Source organism: Lepidochelys kempii, chromosome 10, assembly GCF_965140285.1.
Source record: "Lepidochelys kempii isolate rLepKem1 chromosome 10, rLepKem1.hap1, whole genome shotgun sequence".
NCBI lineage: Eukaryota > Metazoa > Chordata > Testudines > Cheloniidae > Lepidochelys > Lepidochelys kempii.
In genome coordinates, this window is record NC_136389.1 from 34,974,195 (window position 1) to 34,998,402 (window position 24,208).

Sequence of the window (24,208 nt, forward strand, 5' to 3'; positions counted from 1 at the left end):
TTGATTTTCAATAGGAATTGTGTGCCTGCCCTCTGTGCCTTGGAAAATCTCCCCATCTTGGCCCCCCCTGTTTCCCTCCCATCCTTTGATGGTCTTGTCTATATAGATTGTAAACTTTTGAGGGCAGGAACTGCATCTTGCCAGGTGTTTATACATAAGAATAGCCCTACTGAGTCCAACCAAAGGTCCATCTAGCCCAGTATCCTGTCTTCTGACAGTGGCCAGTGCCAGGTGCCCCAGAGGGAATGAACAGAACTGGTAATCATCAAGTGATCCATCCCCTGTCACTCATTCCCAGCTTCTGGCAAACAGAGGCTAGGGACACCATTCCTACCCATCCTGGCTAATAGCCATTGATGGACCTATCCTCCATGAATTTATCTAGTTTTTTTTTTTTTTTTTTAACCCAGTACCTAGTACAATGGGACCTCAATTTGGCTGGGCCCTCTAGCTGACATGGGAATACAAATAATAATCCCTGATGCTACAAGCTTGCTGGTTCTCCACAGAGTCTCCCAGAGGAGACAAGACCTGAATTTCTAATAAAAACCTACTTTCCCAAACCTTTCAGGCTTTCTCCCTTCATCACAAAGAAGCAAACAAAAGGCACAAAGCCATGGGTAAAGGTTGCCTTGAAGGAGATGTATTCTCTGCTTCTCTTCTCCCCATGGTAAGAAGTTTAAGGGCATTGTTGTTTATTTCATCCAAACCAGGTCATGACCACCATTCTGCCTAAAGTGGAGGAGATGCCCTTCAAAAGGGACAGTGGGGGGCGGGTACCTATCACATGCCTGCACCCCTGAAAGGGGACAGGCAGGGGTAATAACTGCACAGCTGCAGCCAGCCTGGCACAAGCATTGGCAGAATATGGTTCAGAGCCAGCAGGAATGGGGAGTGAGCTGGATCAACATGGTGTTACGAAAGATCCAAGTGACACTTGTAACCCAGTTAATTTAGGGAGGGGGAAACTGATGGAAAGATTACAGGAGAGCACAAAATAAGATGAAGAAAATGCAGGGTTTTCTAGTCCAGTGGGAACACCCTAGCAGCTGGCTCGGGGTTTCTTACAGGTTCTTATACTGTAGGATAGAAGAAAGTTTTGATCATGGGTCCCTGGTGCCTTGACCGCTTCCATTTATATCCAACACTTAATATGCAATGCATTGGCAGAGCCAGGCTCACTTAGCTGATTCCATGTGTGAGAGAGGCATGAGCTATGGGCTGAGATGGGTTTAACATTTGCATTTCAAATCATGGCGCTAATCTAATTTGCGGAAAGCTGGGAGAAATCAGGGTAGTTTGAAAATTACCCAGGGGGCTTGTCTAATTTAGCCAGTCACCCCCAGGGCAGAGCCTGTGCCTTTTCTCATGCATTAAAAAGTGCCGTGTGTGCTAGGGAGCTGTGCAATAATTAAAACCTACAGGGTGCTCATAAGAAATCGGGAAAACAAGATGGGTGGAGAGAGCAGTGCATGGGGGGGGAGGGGCCCTCTAATGGCGAAAATCATGGGATGGAGGAATGGAGTCATAGATTACAAAGCCAGGCTGTTGTGATCACCTAGCCCATCTCAGTTCTTGACGCAGATGATAAATGGAAACAGAGTCAACCAGGCAGAGCTGCCACGAAACAGGCAGATTGGGTTGTGTCCTGTCTCCCTCTTTCAAGTCTCTCGCTATCTGATCACTGTATCTAATTGCTCTCTCTGATCTCCCTCCCTTTTACTTAATCTCTCTCTATATATATAATTTCTACCTATCTAATTTCTCTGTCTAATCTCTCCTTTAGGACTTGTCTTCACCCAGACGAGCATTGAAATAACTAACTTGGCTTGAACTCACCCCTGGCATTGTTTCAGCGCAAACCTGGGCACAGATGGCTTTGTTTCATATTACAAGTGGTTTAAATGTAATTTAATGAAATCACTCTTAATCTGAAGCAAGAGTGTCCACACGCCCTTGTGGAAGCCTCTGGTGGCTCTGTGTGGTTCCCGCTCTGAGCTGATACACAGAGAACAGGAGTTGTGATGGCCGCTACCTGCAGAGCCTTGGCTCTGTAACTCAAGCCGTAGCAGCTCATGCATTGAGTCCAATGACTGGTGTGTTGGCCCAAATGGCCATCATCACATTGCACCAGAATGGCTAGGGGTGGGAATTAAACCCATTTTCATTGGTTCAGTGCCAGTTTGTGTGTGGCCCTCTGGTGATGGGTGCCTTGGACATGCCTAAGCGTCTGTTGGATACCACGCTATGAACAAGATGTGGTAGGTGGCTGCTCTGTTCAAGTTGGAGCCTTGTCACTCAGGGTTGGCCGCAGGTTTCAAAGATGTTCGAGGCAGGCAGTGAAGTGATAGAAGGCTTGGCTTGGAAGCCCGGTCTGCACAGCTGTGGGTGGGCTAGTAGGAGAGAAGAGAAGAGAAGCATCGGTTATCCCATTAGTTAGAACAGGAAGCCCATGGAGCCAGAAGGTGGCAGCATGTCCAGCAGGGGGAGGGAGCTGAGGGCTGGTGAGAACATAGCCTCCAGGGTACTGAACCACGGGCCAGGATCTGAAAGTGTTCTACAGAAAGTTGATACACAGGTCCGATGGGGAACGTTCATTCTGGCATTTCCTAAGTTGAGCACTTGACTTGCAACCATAAAGTTCTCTTAACATAACGTGTCTGAGGGTGGGGGGTTAATATGGAGGTAGATCCACAAAGGGACTTTGAGGCCTCACTGCCTCTTAGAAGCCTACATCCAACATCTAGATCCAATAACATACTCGAAGCCACCTCTCGGGTACTGCCTAGCCCTCCGCTGGTGGGCTGCCTGGCCCCAGGAAATGAGCGCAAGCTGCCGTGCCAGCAGACATGAAGGGGGATTCTCAAATGAGGAGTTCCCTTGCCCGTCTCCTGGCAGGGACCAGGCCCCATAAAAGACCTGCATATGTGGCGAGTTGGAGCTATCGCACTTGGCAGAGCTAATTAAATAGTTGAGCAGGGCTGTCAACCTGACTCTCCCACAGCCTCTGTGACCACTGGGCTAGCCTCGCTCTCTTTCTCCCCGTGAACATTTAATTTATTTAGGCAAAGGGGAGCAGCTGCAGCAGGAGATGCCATTACCCACACGCCCAGGTGGTCACCGTGCTCACCTGTGGGGTGGTAGTGGGTGGGAGCTGGCTTCAAGTCCTTGCTCCCAATCCAGTAAAGTAGGGATTGGAATCTGGGTGTCTCACAGGTCTATTGAGTATAATGGGGTCTCATTCGCTTTTTTTGCCATGTCAGCTCTAACTCCACAAGAAGGCTCTTGGCCGAGAAGCCCGAGTAGAGCGAGCATGTTTCTCCTGCTCACCAGTTAGGTGCCCAAGGCCCAGATCAGTGGGAGTTAGGCACCTAAACACCTTTGTGAATCTGGGTCCTAAGCCCTACCCCTTTTCTCTGCATTTCACTCCTGCCTAGCCCTGGCAGTCCCTGAGAATGCCTTTCCCTGCCGCAGTCCCCCTATGCTTTGTAGGGGTGGCTAACTCAGGGGTGAGAATTCCACTAGGCAGCAGGGTACCTGGGTGTTAGGCATTGTAATGCCCATGCTCCTATGTGGATCTAGCTCATAATGCATGTACATTTCTGGCACACACTACAATAGTGTAAGGTGTATAATATACCTTTAATGCATAGCACGCTTGTGCACAGAGGAGGATCTATAATGCACATGAACAAAAGCCCAGCAGAAGGATCAAACATGCCAGTGGCAGAGCCCTGGCAATCCGAGCTATGATGTGATGCCAGAGCAGCATCAAGGCTGCACTTTATGGCTCCTGCCAGAGCAGAAGAGAGACAGGGACAGGACTGTCCCAGGAAATGCCTGTCAGGGAGATAGGGAGAGAGGGACAGACAGCAGGTGCCTGCGCTTATGCTAGAGAAGAAGGGAGGCGTCTTGAAGGAAAACAGGAATGAGACAGACACAAAAAGGAGGAATGCAGGTGCCTTCATTGGAATTCAGGCTTCTCCTTATCTCGTTACCTGCAACCTCAACTGAACCCCCCCACCCCGGAAGAATCCCCCACAGTTAAGTGAGCACAAATGGAGTGTGGGATTGGCCAATCCCCACCATTATGCCTGCAATCATTTATCTTCTGGGGCTGACACAGCCTTTGTGTCTCTCCTTCCCCCCCCCCCTGCCCCCTTCTCTGTTTCCATTTTCCCAAGAAGCCTTTAATGAAATCTGCCCTTAATTAAATCCACATTCATTTGCATAATTACCAGGAAATTGAAATTAGCCTATGGACGTGGCTGGAATACATTTAGGCTTTATCAATCATTCCCATTATGCAGGGCAGAGGGGTATGATGTGGGGGTGGAGTCCTGGCCGAGACACTCTGCTGGTTTGGGGTAGGATAGTTGTGTATGGAGGTGCCCTGGGACCCCTGACAACTCTGCCCGTGCTCCTCAATCCTGGCCCAACAGCCCCTCTGCTATCCCAGTGTTGGGCTCCCCATATCGCTCTGCTGATACCAGTCAGTCCCAACCTGCAGCCCCCCTGCTCCTCCAGCCCTAGATCCCCCCACTGCTCTGCCTGCACCCCTCACTTCTGATTTACATCCTCCCTGCAGTCCTGGGCTTCCCACCCCACTCTGCCGGTGTCCCTCACTCCCGATATGCAGCCCGTTTGTGGTCTTTTATGTTGGCACTTGTCCTAGCCTCATGGTGGTGATGTGCTCCTGCTTTCTATTAACCTCCAGCATAGCCCAAGGCATCTGGCCACACTCGTGCACTCAGCAGAACTGGTTCAGCTGGCACTGCAGCTGCATGGCCAATGGACAGTACATGTCGCGCATCTCCATGGCAGGCTGTGCAACGAATTTCCTCCAGGGATTCCTCCTCGCCCCACTTCCATGCCAACCCTCCATCAGTCCCCAGGCAAACCCAGAAGCTCTCGCATGTCGAGCCTGCCCCCCAAGGGCGATCAGATCAATTGCTGCTGAGCAGCACGGTGCCGAGTGCGAGTGCTTTCTCTGTAGGGGAAAACAATGTGAAGAGTGACTTCCGGGGGGCGTTTGAATGGGTTGGAGTGATTGGCAGTCTGCTGGCAGAGGCTGTGTGCATTGGATCACTGGTTCTGGGCTAGCTATTCTCTCAGCTCAGATCTCTCCCACCCACTCCCCAGCAAGGACCAATAATCTCCACAGGGACAAATACTTTGAAAAGCCACAAGAATCCCATGAGTTTCCCCCCACACACACACAATTCCTGAGAAAGTAGGGCCCAAACGGCGCTTCCAACAGTTCAAACACCATCTGCCTGGAGGAGCACTGGAGTAATCAAGGTAGCTATACAGGGCTTTGATGGCTAGGCCCTGAAGCCAGACCTCAAAAACTCAGCTCTACTTCCCAAATTGGGCAGAAGTAGCCAGAGAAAGGAGTTGCGAGGAACCAGATGGGAGGTGTGTGCCCCCCAAGCCTGCTTTAGTTGGGGTTGGTCCTGCTTTGAGCTGGGGGTTGGACTAGATGACCTCCTGAGGTCTCTTCCAACCCTAATCTTCTATGATTCCATAAGACCAGCCCCATGACAGCATGGTTCCCTGTCCCCAGCTATGGTGACTCCATTTACCTAAAGCTGGGTAGCACCCTGCATTGATAGCAGGCCTAGGGGGCTGCTCATGTTACCAGAAGGATAACTGAGCTCGTATGCTGTGTGCTTCGTGCTATTGCGTCCTGAATATGAAGTCTTTTATTGCTGCTAAAGGTTGTTGAGTGCTGACTGCTTAGACAGAGATGCCATCTCTGCAGTGAGGAATCGAGTCTTGGAGCTCCGGGCAGGACTCCAAGGTCCTACTCCTGCTTCTTTGACCCTAGCTTTTCTTTGGGCAACTCACTTCCCTGCTCCCTGCCTCAGTTTCTCTCTCTCTAACAATCCTGTCCCAGAGCCCTGGCGTGTGAGTAAGGGTTAATTCATCAATGGTAATAAGGCTCTATAAGACCCAGGATGAAAGGCGTGATAGGAGCTCCAAGCAGTCATCATTCCTTGGACCCGTTATTTGTTAATGAATTGCAGGATGTGCTTTCAAACTAGCCCTTCAGCTTTGCAGACAGCCTTCCGTAAGCTGCCACCCTATCTGTCCCCTTCGTCCAGTGTGCTGCATGTCACAGCCTGGGAACCCACCTGCCCCAGGCCGTGAGCCAGGTGCCTCCACCGCTGTGGCCCTGGCCTATTGGGGGCGGGTTGGACCTGTTCTGACTTGCACAGAGGCGGAACTCGCCTCCGTCACCATGGACTTGAATGAAACAGGATGCAACGAATGGCAAATGAGCCTGAGAAGCTGCTGGGTGATGCCTTCCCTGGGGTTTGGACAATTCCTCCCATGAGACCATCTTGACGCCAGGGTCTCGGGTGGTAATGGGAAACCACCCAAGTACCCAGGGTTTGCTGGTGTGAACGTTTGGCAGCAACTTATACTGCCATTGCTACGTGGTCCCAGCTGCCATATAAACTACTGGCTGCAAGGCCTTCCCACCCCACTGCCTTCTGCCTCCACCCCTCACTTCTCCTTTCTGTCATGGGCCAGGGTTACCAGTGCGGCATACAACGGGGGCTAATGATGGTCTGAACCTTTCACTGCTGGGTTGCTGGTCCAGATCCCAGCTCAGGGTGGGAACGGCTGACAGCAGCTCCCTCTAGGGGCTATGTGAAATGGGCTGCTGGACTCAGTCTAGCCTGATGATGGCCCAGGTGTCCGTGCCCTTCTGAATCCCCACTGTGACTGGTTGGCCAAGTCAGCAGGGAGGCCAGGGGTTCCGTGGGGCCAAAGCTAAAGCCCAGTGGGGATGCTTACACAGCCACTGTCTGCCCTGTACCTGCTCTGGGAATACAGAGTTACAGACGCGAGGGGGAGCAGCAGGAAGAAAGATAGGCACCTAAATACCTTCTAGAATCTGGACTCAACTCCCTGCCTACCTGGGAGGGTCTGGGGCACAGTCCCCTCACGAGGGAGGAAGGATGGTCTTGTGCTGGGACTGGACTGGGAATCGGGAGATGTACTTTCACTTCCCAGTCCCTGGATGACCTTGTGCGAGTCACAGCATCTCTCTGGGCCTCCAGAGACAATACTAATGGGGATAACCATCCTGCCTGTGTGTGTTTAGACTGTAAGGGCTGTCTCTCAGCCTGTGTTCACACAGCACCTGGAGCAGTGAGCTCAGGTGAGGCCTCTAGGCACAGCTGTAATATAAATGATGATGATTCCAGTAGAGAGGAAATGTTCTCGTTCATAGAAAACCCCTTCCTTCGATTTCATCCTTTAAAATGGTCGATTCCAGTATGACGGGGAAGAGGCCATTTGCCCATGTGTCCAATACATACACGTACGCACCCCCACACCCTCAGAATGCACCCCCTCCCCACGGAACCCGTCCAACCCAGGAAAAACTCAAAACACTTATTGGGATGGATTGTTGGTGTGTTTTCCCCTTGGCTTTATTTTATAGCAATTGTCCTCAATATAGAATTAAATAACACATTTAAAAACCTCCTGCTCACAAGTCAAAGAACTCCAAAGAATTTACAGCTACATGGTACTCTTTTGATTGTTTGTTTGTTTGTTTTCCCTTTTGCAGAAGGGGGGCGGGAGAAATCCAACGACAGCACCATGTCTGCTCGTTTTCATTCTGTGACCGCCCCTCTCCAGGCGCACAGTGCAAGAACGGAGTATATACACCCAACCAGTTCACAAGGCTAAGTCACAACACAACCAACGGGATGCAGTGATGCTTCATGGGGAGATCAACAAAAACAGCTGATGGAGGAGATGCCCACGCTGCTGTACAGATCCGAGTCAGTTGGGGAAAACGGGATGTCCAGCCTGTCACATCTACTCTCACCATCTCCTGATCCATCCATTTGTATCTGTCAGTCTTGCTCAGTAAGTTGTGTCCATTTAACACATGCAAGGGCCTTATCCAGCTCCCATGGAAGCCAATGGCCAAATGCCAGTTGGCTTCAAAAGGAGCAAGGTCGAGGTCCGACCTGCTCTGAGTTTCTTGGTGTGGTTGCTGGCATGCTGAATGTCTGGAGGGGTGCAGGGGTTCAGTGCATGGATTTCTTTAGCAGGTTCAGATCAAATAATGTCAGGAACTTTTGTCCAAAATTCCTCAACTTTCCAAGGCTTGCTGTCCAAGTGAAGGGCTGAACTGCCCCCCCACCAAGGGAATATTCGTGGCATCCATATAGTCTAGGCCCTGAGTGACCAGATGTCCCAGTTTTATAGGGACAGTCCCAATATTCAAGGCTTTGTCTTATAGAGGCACCTATTACCACCCCCCCGCCCAAATTGGCCACCCTAACATAGTCTCAACCAGATGAAATGGGGTTTTCACCAGGGGCAGTCTGCCTGTGGGAGATTCCCAGCCTAGTTTCTGCTCTAAAGATCATAGAATCATAGAATATCAGGGTTGGAAGGGGGTCATCTAGTCCAACCCCCTGCTCAAAGCAGGACCAATCCCCAACTAAACCACTAAGATGGTTCAGCTCAGAGAACATCCAAGCTCTTAGGAGCGCTGATGCCCAGGGACAGTGGGTGGAACTATCCCACTGACCGGGAGAAGAGTAAGAGACACCTTCTTCATCTTGGTGTTGCCCAAAAAAGAAGCAAAGGCCTCTGGATTATTGTCACCCCACCAATCAGAGCACTGCAATAAGGGCTGTAGTAGAGGTCAGGGAAGGGAGTGATTGGTCCTCTGCTTGGCCACCTTTGCAGCAGGTGGGATAATGGGTGCTGACTTGGAGAAACCCATATATGGGGAGGGATGGACTGTCCTCCCGGAAGCTGCCTTCTCCCTGCAATCCTTCCTCTACACTGAAATGAAAACGGCTCTCAATCCTCATGGTCTAGGACAACAGCTTGGGTCAGGAAGAATTTTCTCCGGTGCGATACGACTGCACAGCTTGGTGCCTTATGAAAGAGGGAACTGACACCTTGCTTCAAAGCTTTTAGCAGCCAGGATGCAGGGCTAGATTGGCCATTGAGCTGCTCTGGTGTGATAGCAGGCCAATCGCTGGCTGCCAGCCTCGTGTACTGCACTCAATCTGCAAGGGAGCCAAAGGACAAGCTCTTCTTGGGATATTTTGGGCTGGACTGGGAATTTGACCAGAAAGACTGTTCCAGGGACACCTCTAGCTGGATGGTCAGGCGCTGGCCAGTCTGGATAAGCGGCTGATCATTTGCCAGTTATGGGAGACCTTCTCTAACTCAAATGGCGTCTGTGCAGTGGAGCTGAGGAATTGGATTCTAGTCCAGGGTCTGCATGAGCAGGTGTGTAATGTATGTAGTAACAGTGTTTGTTCTCTGCACCACATGCATTCATTCCACTCTCCTCTGAGCGATGCCACGAGACTTAGGGAGGTTGTCAGAAGAGCTGGTTGGAAAATTCAACTTTTTAGGCTGACATTTCAACTTTCACTGAAAAAAACCCAAGGCAAAATGTTTGCAAAAAAAAAAAAAAATCACAGCCCCTTTTTGGACCAAGAGTCAAAACACAAGCTTCAGCCCTTCCAGAAAGCAGCCAATACACTCAGCACTTTTTGAGCTGGCGAAGACCCAGCCCCCTCCCTTCAAATGGGACAGCCCTGGGGGAAACATCACTGCATTGTTACAACAGAGAATCACTTTTATTTTATTTTATTTTAAAAAGGCCTTCACGTCCATTGAGAGGTTTTGCTTTTTTTTTTTTTAAATATATCCATTTTGTTGTTTTTTTGTCATTTTTTAATTTTTCTTTTCTTTTTAACAGTGACAGTAACTGAGGTAACACCTGTGACACTATAATCTCTCCTACAGGAAGAATATCCAAAACCTGACAGACAAAGGAATTACCCCCCCTCGACAACCTAATAACAACAATGCAACAGAAAAAATATCTCACGCACACCCTGAAAATCAACAAACCAACCGGAAAAATAAAAAAAGTTCTATGTGGTGTTCTTATTCCTTATCTACATTATTGCACGAAAGATCAAGGACATTGAGGGACCTAAGGCAAAAAGGAGAAATTGCGGCTCTATTATCTAAATCTGTGCAATGCTACCTCTAAAAAATACTCGAGCCCTGGTCTTCCCCAAAGCACGGGGTGACACCTAAACAGGAGGGCAAACAGGTTGCATTCCCCCAAAACGTGGACTGCTGAGAAGGAGGGGCGACACTGGGTGTTGTAATGGTGGGGATGCGGGAAGAGGACAGATGGACGGGATTGGTGACACAAAGGAAGATCCAGGGGTCAGCAGGCTGCTAGTCTGAAGGGTGGGAGAAGCCTCTCAGATGCTGTCCCTTCCTCACCATGGATAGGTAGTTGTTTGAGTGGATCAGTCCTGCCAAGGGACGGAGCAATGGGCTATCAGACATGGTGCCCCTTGAATACTGTACCCAGAGGTTCTGGAGTCACCATGGTGCTCTAGCAGTGGTGGGGAAGGAGGCCAGGGTTGGGTGTGTGCTGTGGCCGGCAATGGTTATACAGAAGACACACCCTCGCTTTCTGCTGAAGTCTGGTGGCACTGGCTGTCAGGTGCCCCCTGCGTATTAGGTGGGGGGCTTGGACGGTGCCTGCCCTCCTGGTGTCTGTTTGTAAACTGCTGTTGCTGCATAATAGCATGATAGCCCTTTGTGCAGTGCTGAGTGAGTTGGGCCGTGCCCAGAGGCCGGGGCTGGGGGGGCGGGAGCTGCTTGCCAGAGCAACACCTCCACTCAGCCAGTCCAACTCCCCTCCCCTGAAATGGCCCCTGCTACAGCCCCTGGGGAGTGCAGCCAGCCCTGGGGAGTCTGGGACAGGGCAGGGAGGGGGGGACAGAAAGGTGGACAGCACAGCTCTGTGCCACTGAAGCCCCAACAGTGTCCGGCCCTCAGCCAGCCGGGTGGCAGGACTGACCCTGTTTGTGCCCACACTGCAAGCCACAGGCAAGGGGGACAAGCCAGATGCTCGACAGGGGTCTGTCTTTGCTGCAGTGCTAACCCAGGCACCTACTCGCCTCACCCGCCCTTCCCCACACAAGCCTGATGGTGCTTTACAGTTGGGCTAGCTGGCCTGGGCTATAAGCTAAAACCTGGGTGCTGATTACGCTTGGACTGGTAACCCGCCCACTTTGCAGTGAGGACTGCAGCTAAACCACTCATGTTCTGCTAGTCCTCCAACGACCATCCCACAATCCCACCCCCTTCCCCTCATGTGCCCAGAAGGGCAGACAGGTTCCCCACAATTCACTGGGAAAGCATCATAGACAGTGGCTCAGCTCGCTGCAGTGCAAAGCACCATGGGATGGGCCACCGCAGAAGCCCTAGCGACACATACAGCGAGCGCAGCACCAGACGTAGCTGCATCTGGCTTTGCAGTGGCTGTTCACACCGGGCTAGGAGAGTCTGGGCAGTGAGAACACCCCGCCTGTCGCCAGTGTTAGCTCTGCAGGGAAGATCTGCCCTGAGGTGCAGGTGGGGTAGGCGCATGGGAGGTCATGGGGGCAAGTGAAGCCCCCCTGTGGGATGGCAGGGACCTATAGTCCCTGAGCTCAGGAGGAAATCCCTTTGGTGCATGCCCTTGATTGGGAAAGAGCCCATATGCCTTGTTCTTCCAGTATCCTGAGGACCCTCTGCTCAGGGCCGGAGCTGGGAGACAGCAGACGTGAGTCTGTGGTAGGCAGCTGGGCTGACCCTGTGGACACCTCCTGGCAGAAGCCCCAGACACCCCCTCATGTTTGTGTACGGACCCATGTTTGTGTACGGCCTAGGACTCTGCAATGAACTGCTTTCCTGCCCCTCCCCCCGGACCCCCCCAACGCCTACAGGACCTCTCTGGCTCTGAAGCACCCACACTGTGTTAATTCGATCCCTCACCAAGGCTCTGGGCTGGGCATTCAGCCCCCTTGCTCCAGAACCAGCCAGGCAGGTTCCCTATGCATCCCTGGGGTGGTTAGTTACTGATTGGACCTGCTAAGGCCCTTCCCCAACTTGCCCATGGAGAAGGCAACTCCGGCCTCCAAGTCTGATTCAACAGCAGATCAGAGAAGTGCTTATATCCATCCCTCCCCCTCACACCCACCCACCCATCTCTCACACACACACGCCCACCTCTCGTTCACACACACACACACACCCTCCCATCTCTCTCTCTCTCTTACACACACACACCACCTCTCTGTCCTGTGTCTCACACACACACCCTCCCATTTGTCACACACACCCATCTCTCTCATGCACACACACCCGCCCATCTCTTTCTCGCTCTCATACATGCCCATCTCTCTCACACACCCCCTCCTGTCTCTCTCACACACACACACACCCCTCCCATTTCCCACACACACACCTCTCTCTCTCACACACACACACCTCTCATCCCCTCCCTCTCTTCACCCTCCCATCTTTCTCACTCACACACACCTCTCTGTCTCTCTCACACACACCCCCTCCCATCTATCACTCACACACACACACATACTCCGACCTCACACGTTTCTCTCTCTCTCTCACACACACCTCTCCCATCACATACATACCTCCCATTACATGCACAAACACCTCCCAGCTCTCAGACACCTCCGACCTGCACCCTCCCATCTCAGTGCGACCCTGCTTGTCACAGGTCAGTCTCCCGGTATGCTCTGGCAGTGCAGTTGCCCTGGGCCTGCCGGTGGCACCCTGCCACTACCATGGGACTGGGGACTCCCCACCATCCTTTGGCCACACTGAGGTTTGCAAACCTTGCCTGCCAGTGACCGAGCTGGGACCAACTGAATCAGCAGATGCCACTCAAACTCCTGCTCCTGTCACAACACAGCCCACTAATGCAGGTACTTGGGCAGGTTGATCCCACAGCTAGAGAACAGCTGAGCACAGCTGGGAGGTGAAGCTCAACTCCCATCACTGGGCTACACACAGGCTTTGGGCAGGTGGGGTGCTAGCAGGCTCCAGCACGCCAGGGAAACACAGCCAGCTGCCCCACTCAGCCCATGGCTGTGGAAGGCTCACGTTAAGAGGTGACAATGTTGGGGGTGGGAGGGTCATTTCCACCTGCGTGTTCCCAAGCCACTGAAGCTACCGCCCTAGATATGTCTGTGCCTCCATCAAACCGCCTTGCCATGGGCATCTGTTGGCAGTGAGTGGGCTCCCAGCGGTGCCCTGGCTAGGGGAGAGCGAGCTGGCACAGAGTATCACAGTGGCTGAACAGGGCGCACTGTGGAGCTGGTGGGGCACGGAGGGTTAGGGCTGGGAGCTGGCCAGCAGCTCGGGTGTGGGCTGGGTCTAAGTGGAGGCATTCTAGAGGCCAGGGAAGCTCAGCAGCAAAGCCCATCTCCCCAGGGGCACATGTTACAGCAGCGCCTGGCATACCCAGGGCATTGCCTCCCTGCAGCCCCACCCAGCCCTTCATGCCGCTCTCAGTGCAGTATGGCTGCAGTGCACGGTGAGTCATCCAGAGCACCCTGGACACAGGGCTCCTGCCTGCCCTGACAGCACCACTGCCTTCCATCTCTTCTCTCCAGCACCCTCTGTTGCCTTCAGCTTGTCGTGGCAACTGGCCAGACTTTGCGGGCAGTTAATAGCTTTCCTTTCTGGCCACCACTTGGGGTTTGGCTCCAATGCATCCATCTAAGCAGTGGGTGCTGTGCCAACCCCCACGCCAATGCCTACTGGTTTGCCTTGGGCAACCCCGCCAGCTGGTTTTTTCAGGCTGACCTCACCTGTCTCCTGCGCCTTCCACCAGCATGCACCTCCTCCCCAGGGAGTCCCATTGACAGCAAGCAAGAGCCGTCCAGCCCAGGAAGCAGGTGCCAGGCCAAGCTCATCAGGGGTATCTGTGAGCATCCCTTCCCAGGCCCCTGCCATCCAAGCCCCAGCCCCATATGGCCTGGCACTGCATGCTGATGAGAGCCTTTCTAACCACTGCAGCCACAAGAAACCCCACGGAGCAGGGGATCCGGAGCCTGATGGCGGCTCTCCTGCTGCCCACGTCCCTCCAGTTAAAACCAAATGGGTTAGATCTCTGCTCCTCACAAGACATCATGCTCTATGCCCCCTTGCTCCCCATATGGGTCCCAGTGCCCAGCTGACCCACTGGGGTCAGGGACAGGGAGAGGCTGTTCCCTGGGAAGGGTGATGGTGACAACAGCCGGGCCCAGCCGGCCCGACACACAGTGACACATGGAACACACCGACATTTGCTACATTTAGCACTTGCTTCCCCCACTGGCAGGGAGAGGCATTCCCTCAGGATCCCTCAGCAAGGAGGGGACCAGCAGGAGCTGGGGCTGCCCGAGTCCCCACCCCTGGGGGAAGTGCCCTGGGCATGGCTGGGCTCAGGCTGTCAGAGAACTGGCCCTGAGAACACCCCCTTTACAGACAGGGTCAGTGGCTCAACCAGGCTTATTGGTTTCCTCTTTATCTCCTGCTCCCCATCACAGGCCACCCTCCAAGCAGGATAGCAGTGGGGGACAGGGATGAGGCAAAAGGGGCAGACCCCAGCCTGCTTGGTATTAAACAGGCTGGTGCATGCTGCTCCCCACAATCTCTCCAAAGGCCTCCTCCACAGACTGGGCTCATGAGCCTTCCACTCAAACCCCACGAGTCCACCCTGCCAGCCCCCCCGCCCCTCCCCCCCAGGGAAATCACAGGAGGGCCCCCGGGCCTGAGCACAGACACGAAGAGCCAACGAAAGAGCGACAGCGGGCAGCTCTGGAGGGCAACGCTGCTGCAGTGCCCACTGGACAGTGCTGGCCCCATGCTCTCTTACCGGTATCCTGTAGCAAGAGCCCTGCTCAGAGCCCCAGCACCCACCCTGCCCCAGGGAACAATGCACCAGTTCGCATATCAAGCCTTGACAGTGATAGGGGTTCCCGGTGACCCCCAGAACCACACGCCTGCTGCAGCCTTGTTGCTTATTAACTACAAACCACCCCCCACCCCATCCTACCCCCCACCCCACCCACACGCCCGATGGCTGTGACATCCCTGCTGAGCCCCTGCTGCTCACAAGATGGTCACCCATCCGTTTGTCCAAGACTGGGTGCCGATTCCCTCCTTCCCGCACCCCTGTGTCTTCCCGCTATCATCCCTGTGAAAGTCCCTGCCCACCCCCAACAATGGGAAGAGCCTCAGCGCTCCTCCCATGCCCCACTGACAAAGGGGGGGCGCAGTGCAGAGTGCCCGGGGAAGCAGCCCCCAGCCCAATCATGGAAGACGTGAGGGGGAGGGGCCACCATGCCACACAGGGTCCTTCCCAGCCGCCAAGCCGGGGCCTTTCTGCCTGGCTCTATGTCTGCACTCTGGCCTTTCCTCCAGGGGTTAGCTATACGTCGCAGCCTCAGTATCAGTGAGTACTAGCAGTGTGAGTATTTTTTGCTTCGGGAGACATGGCTCCTGGTCCCTTTTCACACAAAAAAGGAATCCCCTCCCCCCTGAACCCCATTCGCCAGTGGGGCGGGGAGGCAGGGGTGTTGACATCATCGTTGCAGGCTGTACAGAGCGGAGCAGTGTCATGATGACCAGCTGCCCCCTCATTCCCGCTGAGCCCTCATCAGACACAAATTTCTATTGCTGTGGCCAGGACCATCTGCCCTTTGCCTTTGTCCTGCCGCCCGTCCGTCCGGCTAGCTCCCCCCGGGGAGGACAGGCCTGGCTCGGAGGTGGAGAGCCGGGGGCCGCTGCCTTCCGTCAGGATGGTTCTCTTGAGCGGGGTGGGGGTGCAGGAGCTGGGCGTCTCATGGCGATGGGGGCCGGCGGAGAGCTTATCTCCGGCATGCTTGCGGGAGCGGTAGGAGGGCCGGCGGCGCACCTCCGACATCAGGTCGTACTTGATGAAGTAGAAGACCTCCTTGACGGGGCAGCGCTTCTCGGGGTCCAGGGCCAGAAGGCGCTGGAACATGCGCAGGGCATTGTCTGTGAAGCGCCGCCATTGGGACGGCAGGCCTGCCAGGCGCCCCTTCTGCCACCGCACAAATTCCTCAAAGAAGGTGTCCGAGGCAGCGGCTGCCTCCCAGGGGAAGTTGCCGGTCAGGACGCAGAAGATGAGCACCCCGAAGGCCCACACGTCGATGCTGGTGTCCACCGCGAAGCCCTCGGCCCGGCCGGCCTGGCATACCTCGGGCGCCGTGTAGGGTATGGTGCCGCTGATGCGCTTCACCCGGCAGCCCACCTTGCGGGTCATGCCGAAATCGGCCAGCTTGACCCGGCGGCAGTCGCGGTCAAAGAGCAGCACGTTCTCCGGCTTGATGTCCCGGTGCACCAGGTTCTTGCTGTGCACATAGTCCAGGGCCAGGCCCAGCTGCTGCACACAGCGCTTCACCATGTCCTCAGGGAGGCCCACCTGCAAGGGCAGACACAGTGCATTAGCAATGGGCACGGGGATGGGGGTGCCGGGGGGGAGGGGCATTTCCACATCACTGCTGCGACCCAGGGGCCCAGCCTGATCTCCAGCACATGTGGAGTTGGACAGGCAGGCACTGGGGGTTTAGCCACAGAACTACAGAAGCGAATGGATTAACAGCAGGTTGGCTCTCCTGGGGACTGTCCCTGACTGCCAGGCTCCTCACAAGGTGTATGGGCCCCGTCACAGACACGTCCTGTTGGCACATTTCAGGTCACACAAAGACTCTCCCCTTAGGAGCTTGAATTAAGGAGGTCCTACTATAATTCCTTTATCAGTGCTTAACCTCCTCCTTCCCCAGGCCTCCACGTGGCCTCGCACAGATGGAAGTGTGTCACTCCAAAATGGCACATGCCCATGCTCCTGGTCGCTGCGGGGATGACTGCCCGCCCCGAGGTCTGTCCCAGAGTGGGCCCTTCCTGCCCCCCAAACAGCTTTGTGGCTCTTCTCTGGTCAGTATCTGGTAACGAGCTGCCCAGACCTGGCCGCACCATGGACATTCTGCTCAGCCTCCCTGCTCCGTGACATGGAGCTGTGGCTCTCCTCTACAGGCACATCCCCCATCCACTGTCACCCCCCAATCCCAGGTAAGGTCCCCTGCTCCCAGGGCTGGACCCAGAAGTCAATTGGCAGCAGGATCTCAGTTGAGGACCTTCTCCCTGAGAGAGGCCAAGTCCAGTGCAAATGAGTGGAGATCCACCTCAGCTTCTCCTCCTCTCGGGTCTCTCTCTAGTGCCTGTTAATCTCCAACAGACCACGACACCCTGGGAGGAGGCAGAGGCGTCGACTCCATGCGTTCTCCAAGGCTGGAACATCCATGGAAAAAAATTAGTGGGTGCTCAGCACCCACTGGCAGCCAGCTCCCCCTCACAGCGCCTCCCACCTGCCTGCTGCCCCACCCATCAGCGCCTCCCCCTCCCTCCCAGTGCCTCCTGCCTGCCGCAATCATCTGTTTCACTGAATCGCATCGTGCAGGAGGCGCTGGGAGGGAGAGGGTGGAGTAGGGATGGGGCACGCTGGAGGGAGGAGGCAGAACTGTGTGGGAAGAGGCGGGGAAGGGGTAGGGGCGGGAAGAGGCGGGGTGGGGGTGGAGGCTTGGGGGAAGGGGTGGGGTGGGAGCAGGGTCTGGGGTGGAGCCGGGGTTGAGCATCCCCTGGGCCCGGAGGAAGCTGGCTGAGAAGACTGATGGAGCTGGAAGGGCTGGCTGAGGAAGAGATATGAAGGGTGCTTGGCCAAGGCAGTGTGAAAGGGAGGAGAGGAGGTCATGGTGTTCATGTGGGAGCAGGCAGAGGAATTGCTTAGGGTGCTCTGGGGTTGGACAGGGTAAGAGGGAGGAGACTGACAAAAGGGAAGTCTAGGCTGAGCTTCAGGAGAAATATCTAAGGCAGAGAGGTCCGGGGGGCCAAGGTCCTGGAGAACAACCCTACACTGGCCACTGGGTCGGGAGGGGATGGACTAGGTGACTTAAAAGGCCTTCTCTACCTCTAGTGTCTCTGATGAGCATTGCCTTGGGTCCCTATCCATGTGCAATGCAGAAGCTGGGTGGAAATTTGGAAACCATCATCATCCTGAAATGGCAGCCAACAAACTGTTTCCCTCCCTCCCACACACCAAGGGCTTGAGAGGTGATCAGGTGGCTGGTTAAGAACTGCCAGCCACTTGGGCAGGGCTGTTGAGTTCAGCAGGGGTGGGGATACAGTTGTCCTTCTTCTCCAGGGGGCAAGGTCCTTACCGCTCACCACTACCTTGGAGACCAGTGCAGGCCTGGTGGAACCAGTCCAGAATGCATCCCCCAGGGGAGATCTTAGCCAGAACCCAGGCTAGTCTGAATCCCTGGGCCAACTGCAGACACCAATGCCAGCCTTCCAAAGGTCAGACTGGTGAGGGGCACACAGGGGCTAGAATTTCCTGGGTCACAAAGGAGAGGGCATTTCAAGGACTCACTTCCCTCCCCTGCCCCTCCCCCACACATACACCCTGTCTCTTGTCTTTGCTAAAGCACCTGCTGAAGCTGTATAATCACATTTTCCTTTATTTGCTTTACATTACGATTTCATTACACTTCCAATTCAATTATGTCTAATTATATTTGGGGAGATCTCTTTCTACTCTTTGGTCATCCTTTCTCCTTGGTTCTCTCTCAGTTCTGTCTGCTTATTCCTCCTCCCCCCCATGCCTTGTTCCTTCAGTGCAGAGAGGGGAAATGTTTTATGATCAGAGCAAGCAGTACTATATGTGCCATTGGGCTAGCTCGCCCCAGGAGGTGGCTATGAACCCCTGGTCACTGTTGAACCCTCCCTACTTTCATAAGGATAATGAATCATAGTCATTAATTTCTTATCTTCATCTAGCACCTTTCAGGATCCCAAAGCACTTTGCAAACCACTTCACCTGCCACTGAAATGCAGCCCCCTCTGGGGTGGGACATGCCAGCAGTTTAACAGCGCACAGCATCATTAGGCAAGGGTTTAGGACAGGAAGTGATGCATAATGCACCCAGTTGCAACTGCAGGGCAAGCATAAGCAGGAAGGTTGTAGTGACCCCAGTTAGTATTTAACAGCCCTGCTCTTGTGAAAATTGCTACAGGCTCATTAACAGGACACAAGTGGCCAGGGGCTCAGCTTTGTCTCATCTGAAGGCATGCTGCCCCCAGGGGTGAGGTCTGATTGCAGAGTCGGGGGCAAGAGTGCCACCTACTGAACACCCTGTATATGCGGGAGCCACTAACACTCGGGATGCTCCCAATTCAGAACTCTCCACTCACTCTCACCTTGCCCAAGTAGAAAGGATCCACAAGGTGCTAGCAAGAGGAGAACCAGGCCCAGGTGCTCTCAGACGGGAATGTCAGGGCTTTCCTGTGGCAGTATTGCACTCAGGCACCCGCCAGGCCTGAGCCTGATCTGCTGGCTCCAGTCAGCACCCTTGCTTAGCACATGAGATCACAGCTGGAGGACAGAGTCTGCCTTTAGGTCTCTGAGTAGCAGAGGTAGGATGGGGGTCAATGGAGAAGGTGGTCTTCTCGTGTAGGAAAGGGGTCTGTTGTGCAGGGGAGCTGGGGCAGCCCCAGTTGAGGGCCATGGGTGTTAAAGCTCAGACTCCACGGGGGCAGGAGAGAGGTAGCCTAGGGAAGCTTCCTAGCTGGTACCTGTGGCGGAATTATGTCAAAGAGGTCCCCGCCAGGCGCATACTCCTGAGCGAAGACATAGCAATCCTCAGTCTCAAAGACCACGTCGAAGACCTTGATGATGAAGGGGCTGGAGGAGAGCGTGTTGGTGATGCTGAACTCCCGCAGGAAGTTCTTCAGCTTCGTCTTGCTCTTGTTCACGAACTTCAGCGCCATTTTTGTGCCTACAGGGGAAAAGGCTCAGGAGAAGGCTCAGCAACATAGGGCTCCCCCCAGACCAGTGAGGAGTTTGGGGGGGACACAACGCTCCCACAAGAGCTCCCAAATTCATGGTCCCCGACTCAGGCCCCACCCATCCAAGCAGTGAGGTCCCAGCAGGTGCTGCTCTCCCTACCAACCCAGCTCTACGTGGCGCTTGTCATGGCCTGGCCCACACCCACTGGACCTCTGGAGAGGCCTGGGCAGGAGACACTGGTCTTTGAGCACAAGGACTGAGATTTTCCTGTCCGTTTTCAAGATTTTAAAAAATGTTCCCATCCCAAATCAGAACAAAGAGTTGAAATCTCAAAAAAATGTTCAAACTGAAAGTCTGGGGGGAAAAAATTGATTCGGGTCAGTGGAATCGTTTCATTCCCATTTTGTCAATTTTTTCAAGACCTTTTTAACTCTTGTTAGCTTAAATTTCTAAACAAAAAGTTGTTTTGAACCAGAAAGGTAGAATTTTCCATGTTGAGTTTGACACTCTTTTTTCAAAAATGTTTTGAGTGGAGAAGTTCATTGACGACGCCCCTTTCCCAGGAAACGTGTCCATTTGGATGAAAACCATTTCATTGAAAAATTCCTGACCAGCTCTGCTGGGGCTGGGGCCAGTAGCTGAGCAGGGACACTAACAGGAGCACCTGGCATCCTCCCCAAAGGGCTTTGCCCTCCCAACCCAGAACTACAGAACAGCCTCAGAGCAGCAAGCCTGGTCCACTGGGAGCTGTACAGAAGGAACCGCCCCAGCATCAGCCCACCATGGAGACCTTCATGCCTATCCTGTCAGCTCACCAGAGACAGAGGACTGTGGGTGTGTCAGGGAAAAGCCAGTGGAATGGCACACAGAGCGGATCCCTGTGGCCACAGGCCCTGGTAAGAGGCAAGCAACAGGCCATACTTGCTACTCTCCCAGTAGCTGGATGCCCCCTGGCTGGAGGTTGGGGAGTGCACCCCTCATGCCAGTACAATTTCTGCAAGCAATACCCTTTGACTTAGATTGGGGATGTGGCAATAACGAGTCGAGACCCAGCCTGCTTCAGGGGTCCCTGTCTGAGCAACTCCTCACTCCCCCATGAGCTGAACCTAAGCTGGGGTACAGGAGCCTGACACTTCCTGCAGCTGGCATGGCTGGAAATATCCCGAGGTGAGCCACTCCCAGTGGGCATCAGTCAGCCTGCAGCAGACAGGCGCCAAGCCAAACAGGAGGGACAAGAATCCTTGTACTCCCTGACCTGCTAACAGGTCTGGGCTGAATTTCAGATGGCTGCTCAGTTCCTCCACTCCAGCCGTGTCTCCCCTCTCCGTCCAGCCGCTCCCAGCCCGTGGCTCGCCAAGCTACCAACAAGCCCTGCCTGCCCAAATGCCCAGGCCTGGCCACTAGGAGCCGAGCTGGCCTCACCTGTGCTTTTGTGGGACACCAGGTCCACCTTGCCGTAGGTGCCCTTGCCGAGCTCGCGGATGAGGTCATAGTGCTTGTTGATGTCAGAGCCGGAGAGGGTGCGGATGGCCAGCGACTGCATGTCCTCGGTGATCAGGGGCACTCCGCAGCAGGCCAGCTTGCGCGACGGCTCCTGCTCGATCGAGCCAGCACTCATCGTCGCACTGCAAGGCAGAGACGTGGTCAGGGGCATCGCCATATGTTGCCACGCCTGTGGGCCTGCCACACACACTGCCTGGCACCCGCTGTCCTGTGTGGCGCTGGGCAGAGGGGAGCCTCATGAACCACTAGGGGAGTTCTTTGGGGCCTGGGGAGGGCTGCCCCTGCAGGAGCACAGAGACCCACTGTGCTGGATAATTCCCCACCCATGTTGTACAGAAACAGCCCCTCCTGTCATCAGTCTAAATTCCCACCCACTCTCTCCATGTCAGTCCTGATCTTTGCCATCACTCTCATTCCTCTAATCCTTTGCTGGCTCCCCTTCTCCATCGCCAGCTCCAGAGCTCTGCCCTCCCTGCTCATCTGCCCAGGCTCCATCTCATCAGCTCTGTCCATGATGCCCCATTGCCCTCTTTGTCTGCAACCCCCGTGGCCGTGCTGCCTTCCAGGCCCCCCCCTATACATGGAGCCCCCACCCCCCAATCCAGGCTGGCTGGCTTCTTTAAATCCCCCCAACAACCCCCTCCCTCCCACAAGGCCTGCTGTGGCTGTAGCCAATATCCAGTGCACTTATCCACCTCGTGAGTCAGCTGCTCCCCTCCATAGAAGGAAAGGTCAAGCACTGGGAGAGGAGTCAGGACTCCAGGACTGATGCAGGGAATTCCAGGCAGGTGGGGGGCACAGGAGGGCTGAAGTGTGTGTGTGTGTGTGTGTGCGCACCTGGGCATGTAATTTAGGTATTCTTGTTAATATGATGTGTATTGTGCTAGGTGCTGTACATTATTTATTAGGGATATTATGTTAGCACCAAGGAGCCCTGGCCCTATTGTGCTAGACACTGTACATTATTTATTAGGGGTATTACGGTAGCACCAAGGAGCCCTGGCTCCATTGTGCTAGGTGCTGTACAAACACAGAGCAAAGCAGTGGTCCCTGCCCCCAAAGAGCTCAGTGTGTATGACTTTATAGAGCTCCCAAGCACAAGTGACTGTCCATGCGATCACTGGGCCTGCATGTTACACCCCTTTCCCTTTCCCCTCAGCTTTTCAGTTTGTCAGCTCCCCAGGGCAGGGACCATGTCCCTGGCTATGTTTGGAAGTGTGGACTACGTTGCAAGCGCCCTGTGACAGGGCTTTCTCCTGGGGTCTGCCAGACTTGGTACAACTCTGCACACATCTGCCCCTCTCTGGGGCTGGCTGTGAGCCGTGCTATAGGCAGCAGGGAACTCAGAGGGTCAGGGAGAGCTTGTTCGCAGAGGGGAGAGCAGGAACTCAACCGTGGCAATGTCTCAGCTGGCTGGGGATTTCCATAGCATCACCCACAATGCTCTGCTTCAGAATCTGATTGAGGTCACCCTCATTGTGCTGAGGTGGGACAGAGAGCAAGGAGGAAGAGGTGGCTACTTACCAAACAGTGAATGTTGGGACACCACAATAAGGCTGTTTGGAAAGGCATTGGTGTTAGCACCAGAGGAGCATCTTTACTAAGGGCAGCCTTCCGTGAGCAGCTGTCTGAGCACATATGATTCCATCCTGCAGGGGGCAGTGGAGCATGCCCACACCCATGCTCTTGTCCAGCAGAATGGATGCTCTTGTGGCTAAGGTCTGGCACTGGGTCTCAGGAGATTGAGGTTCAATTCCATGCCCTGCCATGGGCTCCCTGTGTGACCTTGGGAACGTTCTTTGACCCCTCTTTGTCTCGGTTCTCCACCCAAACAGGGTATGGCTGTAAAGCAAGGAGAAGCCTACAACAGAGAGTTTCAGAGCCCAGGTTTTCAGGCCTGTGCAGTGGCACTAGAAAGAGCTGTGTAGCCATATGGGCTCAGGCTCTGACACCCTGTTCCAGGGGAAAGCTCGCTGGAGTGGGGCTGAAGGGGCCTGAGCTGTGTTCCTCACTGCCACGGACTGGCTGCATGACCTCGGGCACGTCTCCTCACCTCACTTCCCCAGCTGGTGAAGGGGGAATTATATGTCCCGAGCACGAGATCTGTGTGTGGAAGAAGAGCTAAGTATCATTCTAGCATTTGCTATACAATCTCTGCTGGGGCCGGGGGGAAGTCGCCCGGCGCTGGGGCGGGAGGGCAGGCCAGCAAGGTGGATTTGTCAGGGGCCCACGTACCAGAGGATCTAGGCACCAGGAGAAAGTTACAGCTCTGCTGCTTGTCATTTGAGTTAGCTGTTGTTGCCAGGTCTTTAGCCTTCCCACAACACAGCATTACCCTCACCCCTGCAGAGAGGATCCAGATGCCAGCAGCACACAGCAAAAAACAAGATGCTGTGAGTTATCCCCGCGACACTAGCAGCATTTGTGCTCTGAAAGCAAGTCAGACCTGGCTGGGGGGATTCTGGGCACCTCAGCTGGCACAGAAGGGCAAGGATTGGCGAGTGCAGGCCCAGACAATTTCTGAGGGGGGGCGGTTGGAGCTGGCCAGGATCTGAAATCCAGGAGATCCTGGGTTATAAACGGAGAGCTTTTGCGCAGCAGCAAATGCACAATGAAGGCCAGCTGGTGCTTGGAGCTTTAAAGAGCAACCCCCCCTGCTATGCCAATGGGTTTTCATTCACAGAAAGATAGGACCTGATTATGTAGAGAGCTGCCTCCAACCCAATCCATTCCCCTAGGACAGCTGGTACCATCTATGATCTCACAGCACCGGACAAAGAGACACTAATTAAGCCTCACATCACCCTTCCAAAGCAGGATGGGATCTTTTATCCCCATTCTGCACATGGGAACACCGAGGCACAGAACGGTGATGTAAACTGCCTGGATTCACACAGCAAGGGTGAGGCAGAGAACCAGATCGCCCAGCTTCCAGGCCTGTGCTCACACCACTAGGCCATCCTGCCTCACAGC

At 54.4% G+C, this 24,208-nt stretch overlaps 1 protein-coding gene across 4 annotated transcripts in view; it reads right to left on the reverse strand.

Annotated features, from left to right (window-relative positions):
* Positions 1-14,944: 14,944 nt before the first annotated feature.
* Positions 14,945-24,208, reverse strand: part of SBK1 (SH3 domain binding kinase 1) — an 80,622-nt gene continuing 71,358 nt past the window's right edge. For all 4 annotated transcript variants that reach the window (XM_073362819.2, XM_073362822.2, XM_073362823.2 and 1 more), the window contains 3 exons: positions 21,155-21,357; positions 19,519-19,721; positions 14,945-16,312 (listed from right to left, as the gene is read on the reverse strand). In XM_073362819.2, coding sequence (XP_073218920.1) covers positions 15,524-16,312; positions 19,519-19,721; positions 21,155-21,357 — 1,195 coding nt within the window. In that variant the 3' untranslated portion in view covers positions 14,945-15,523. The remainder of the gene's footprint in view (positions 16,313-19,518; positions 19,722-21,154; positions 21,358-24,208) is intronic.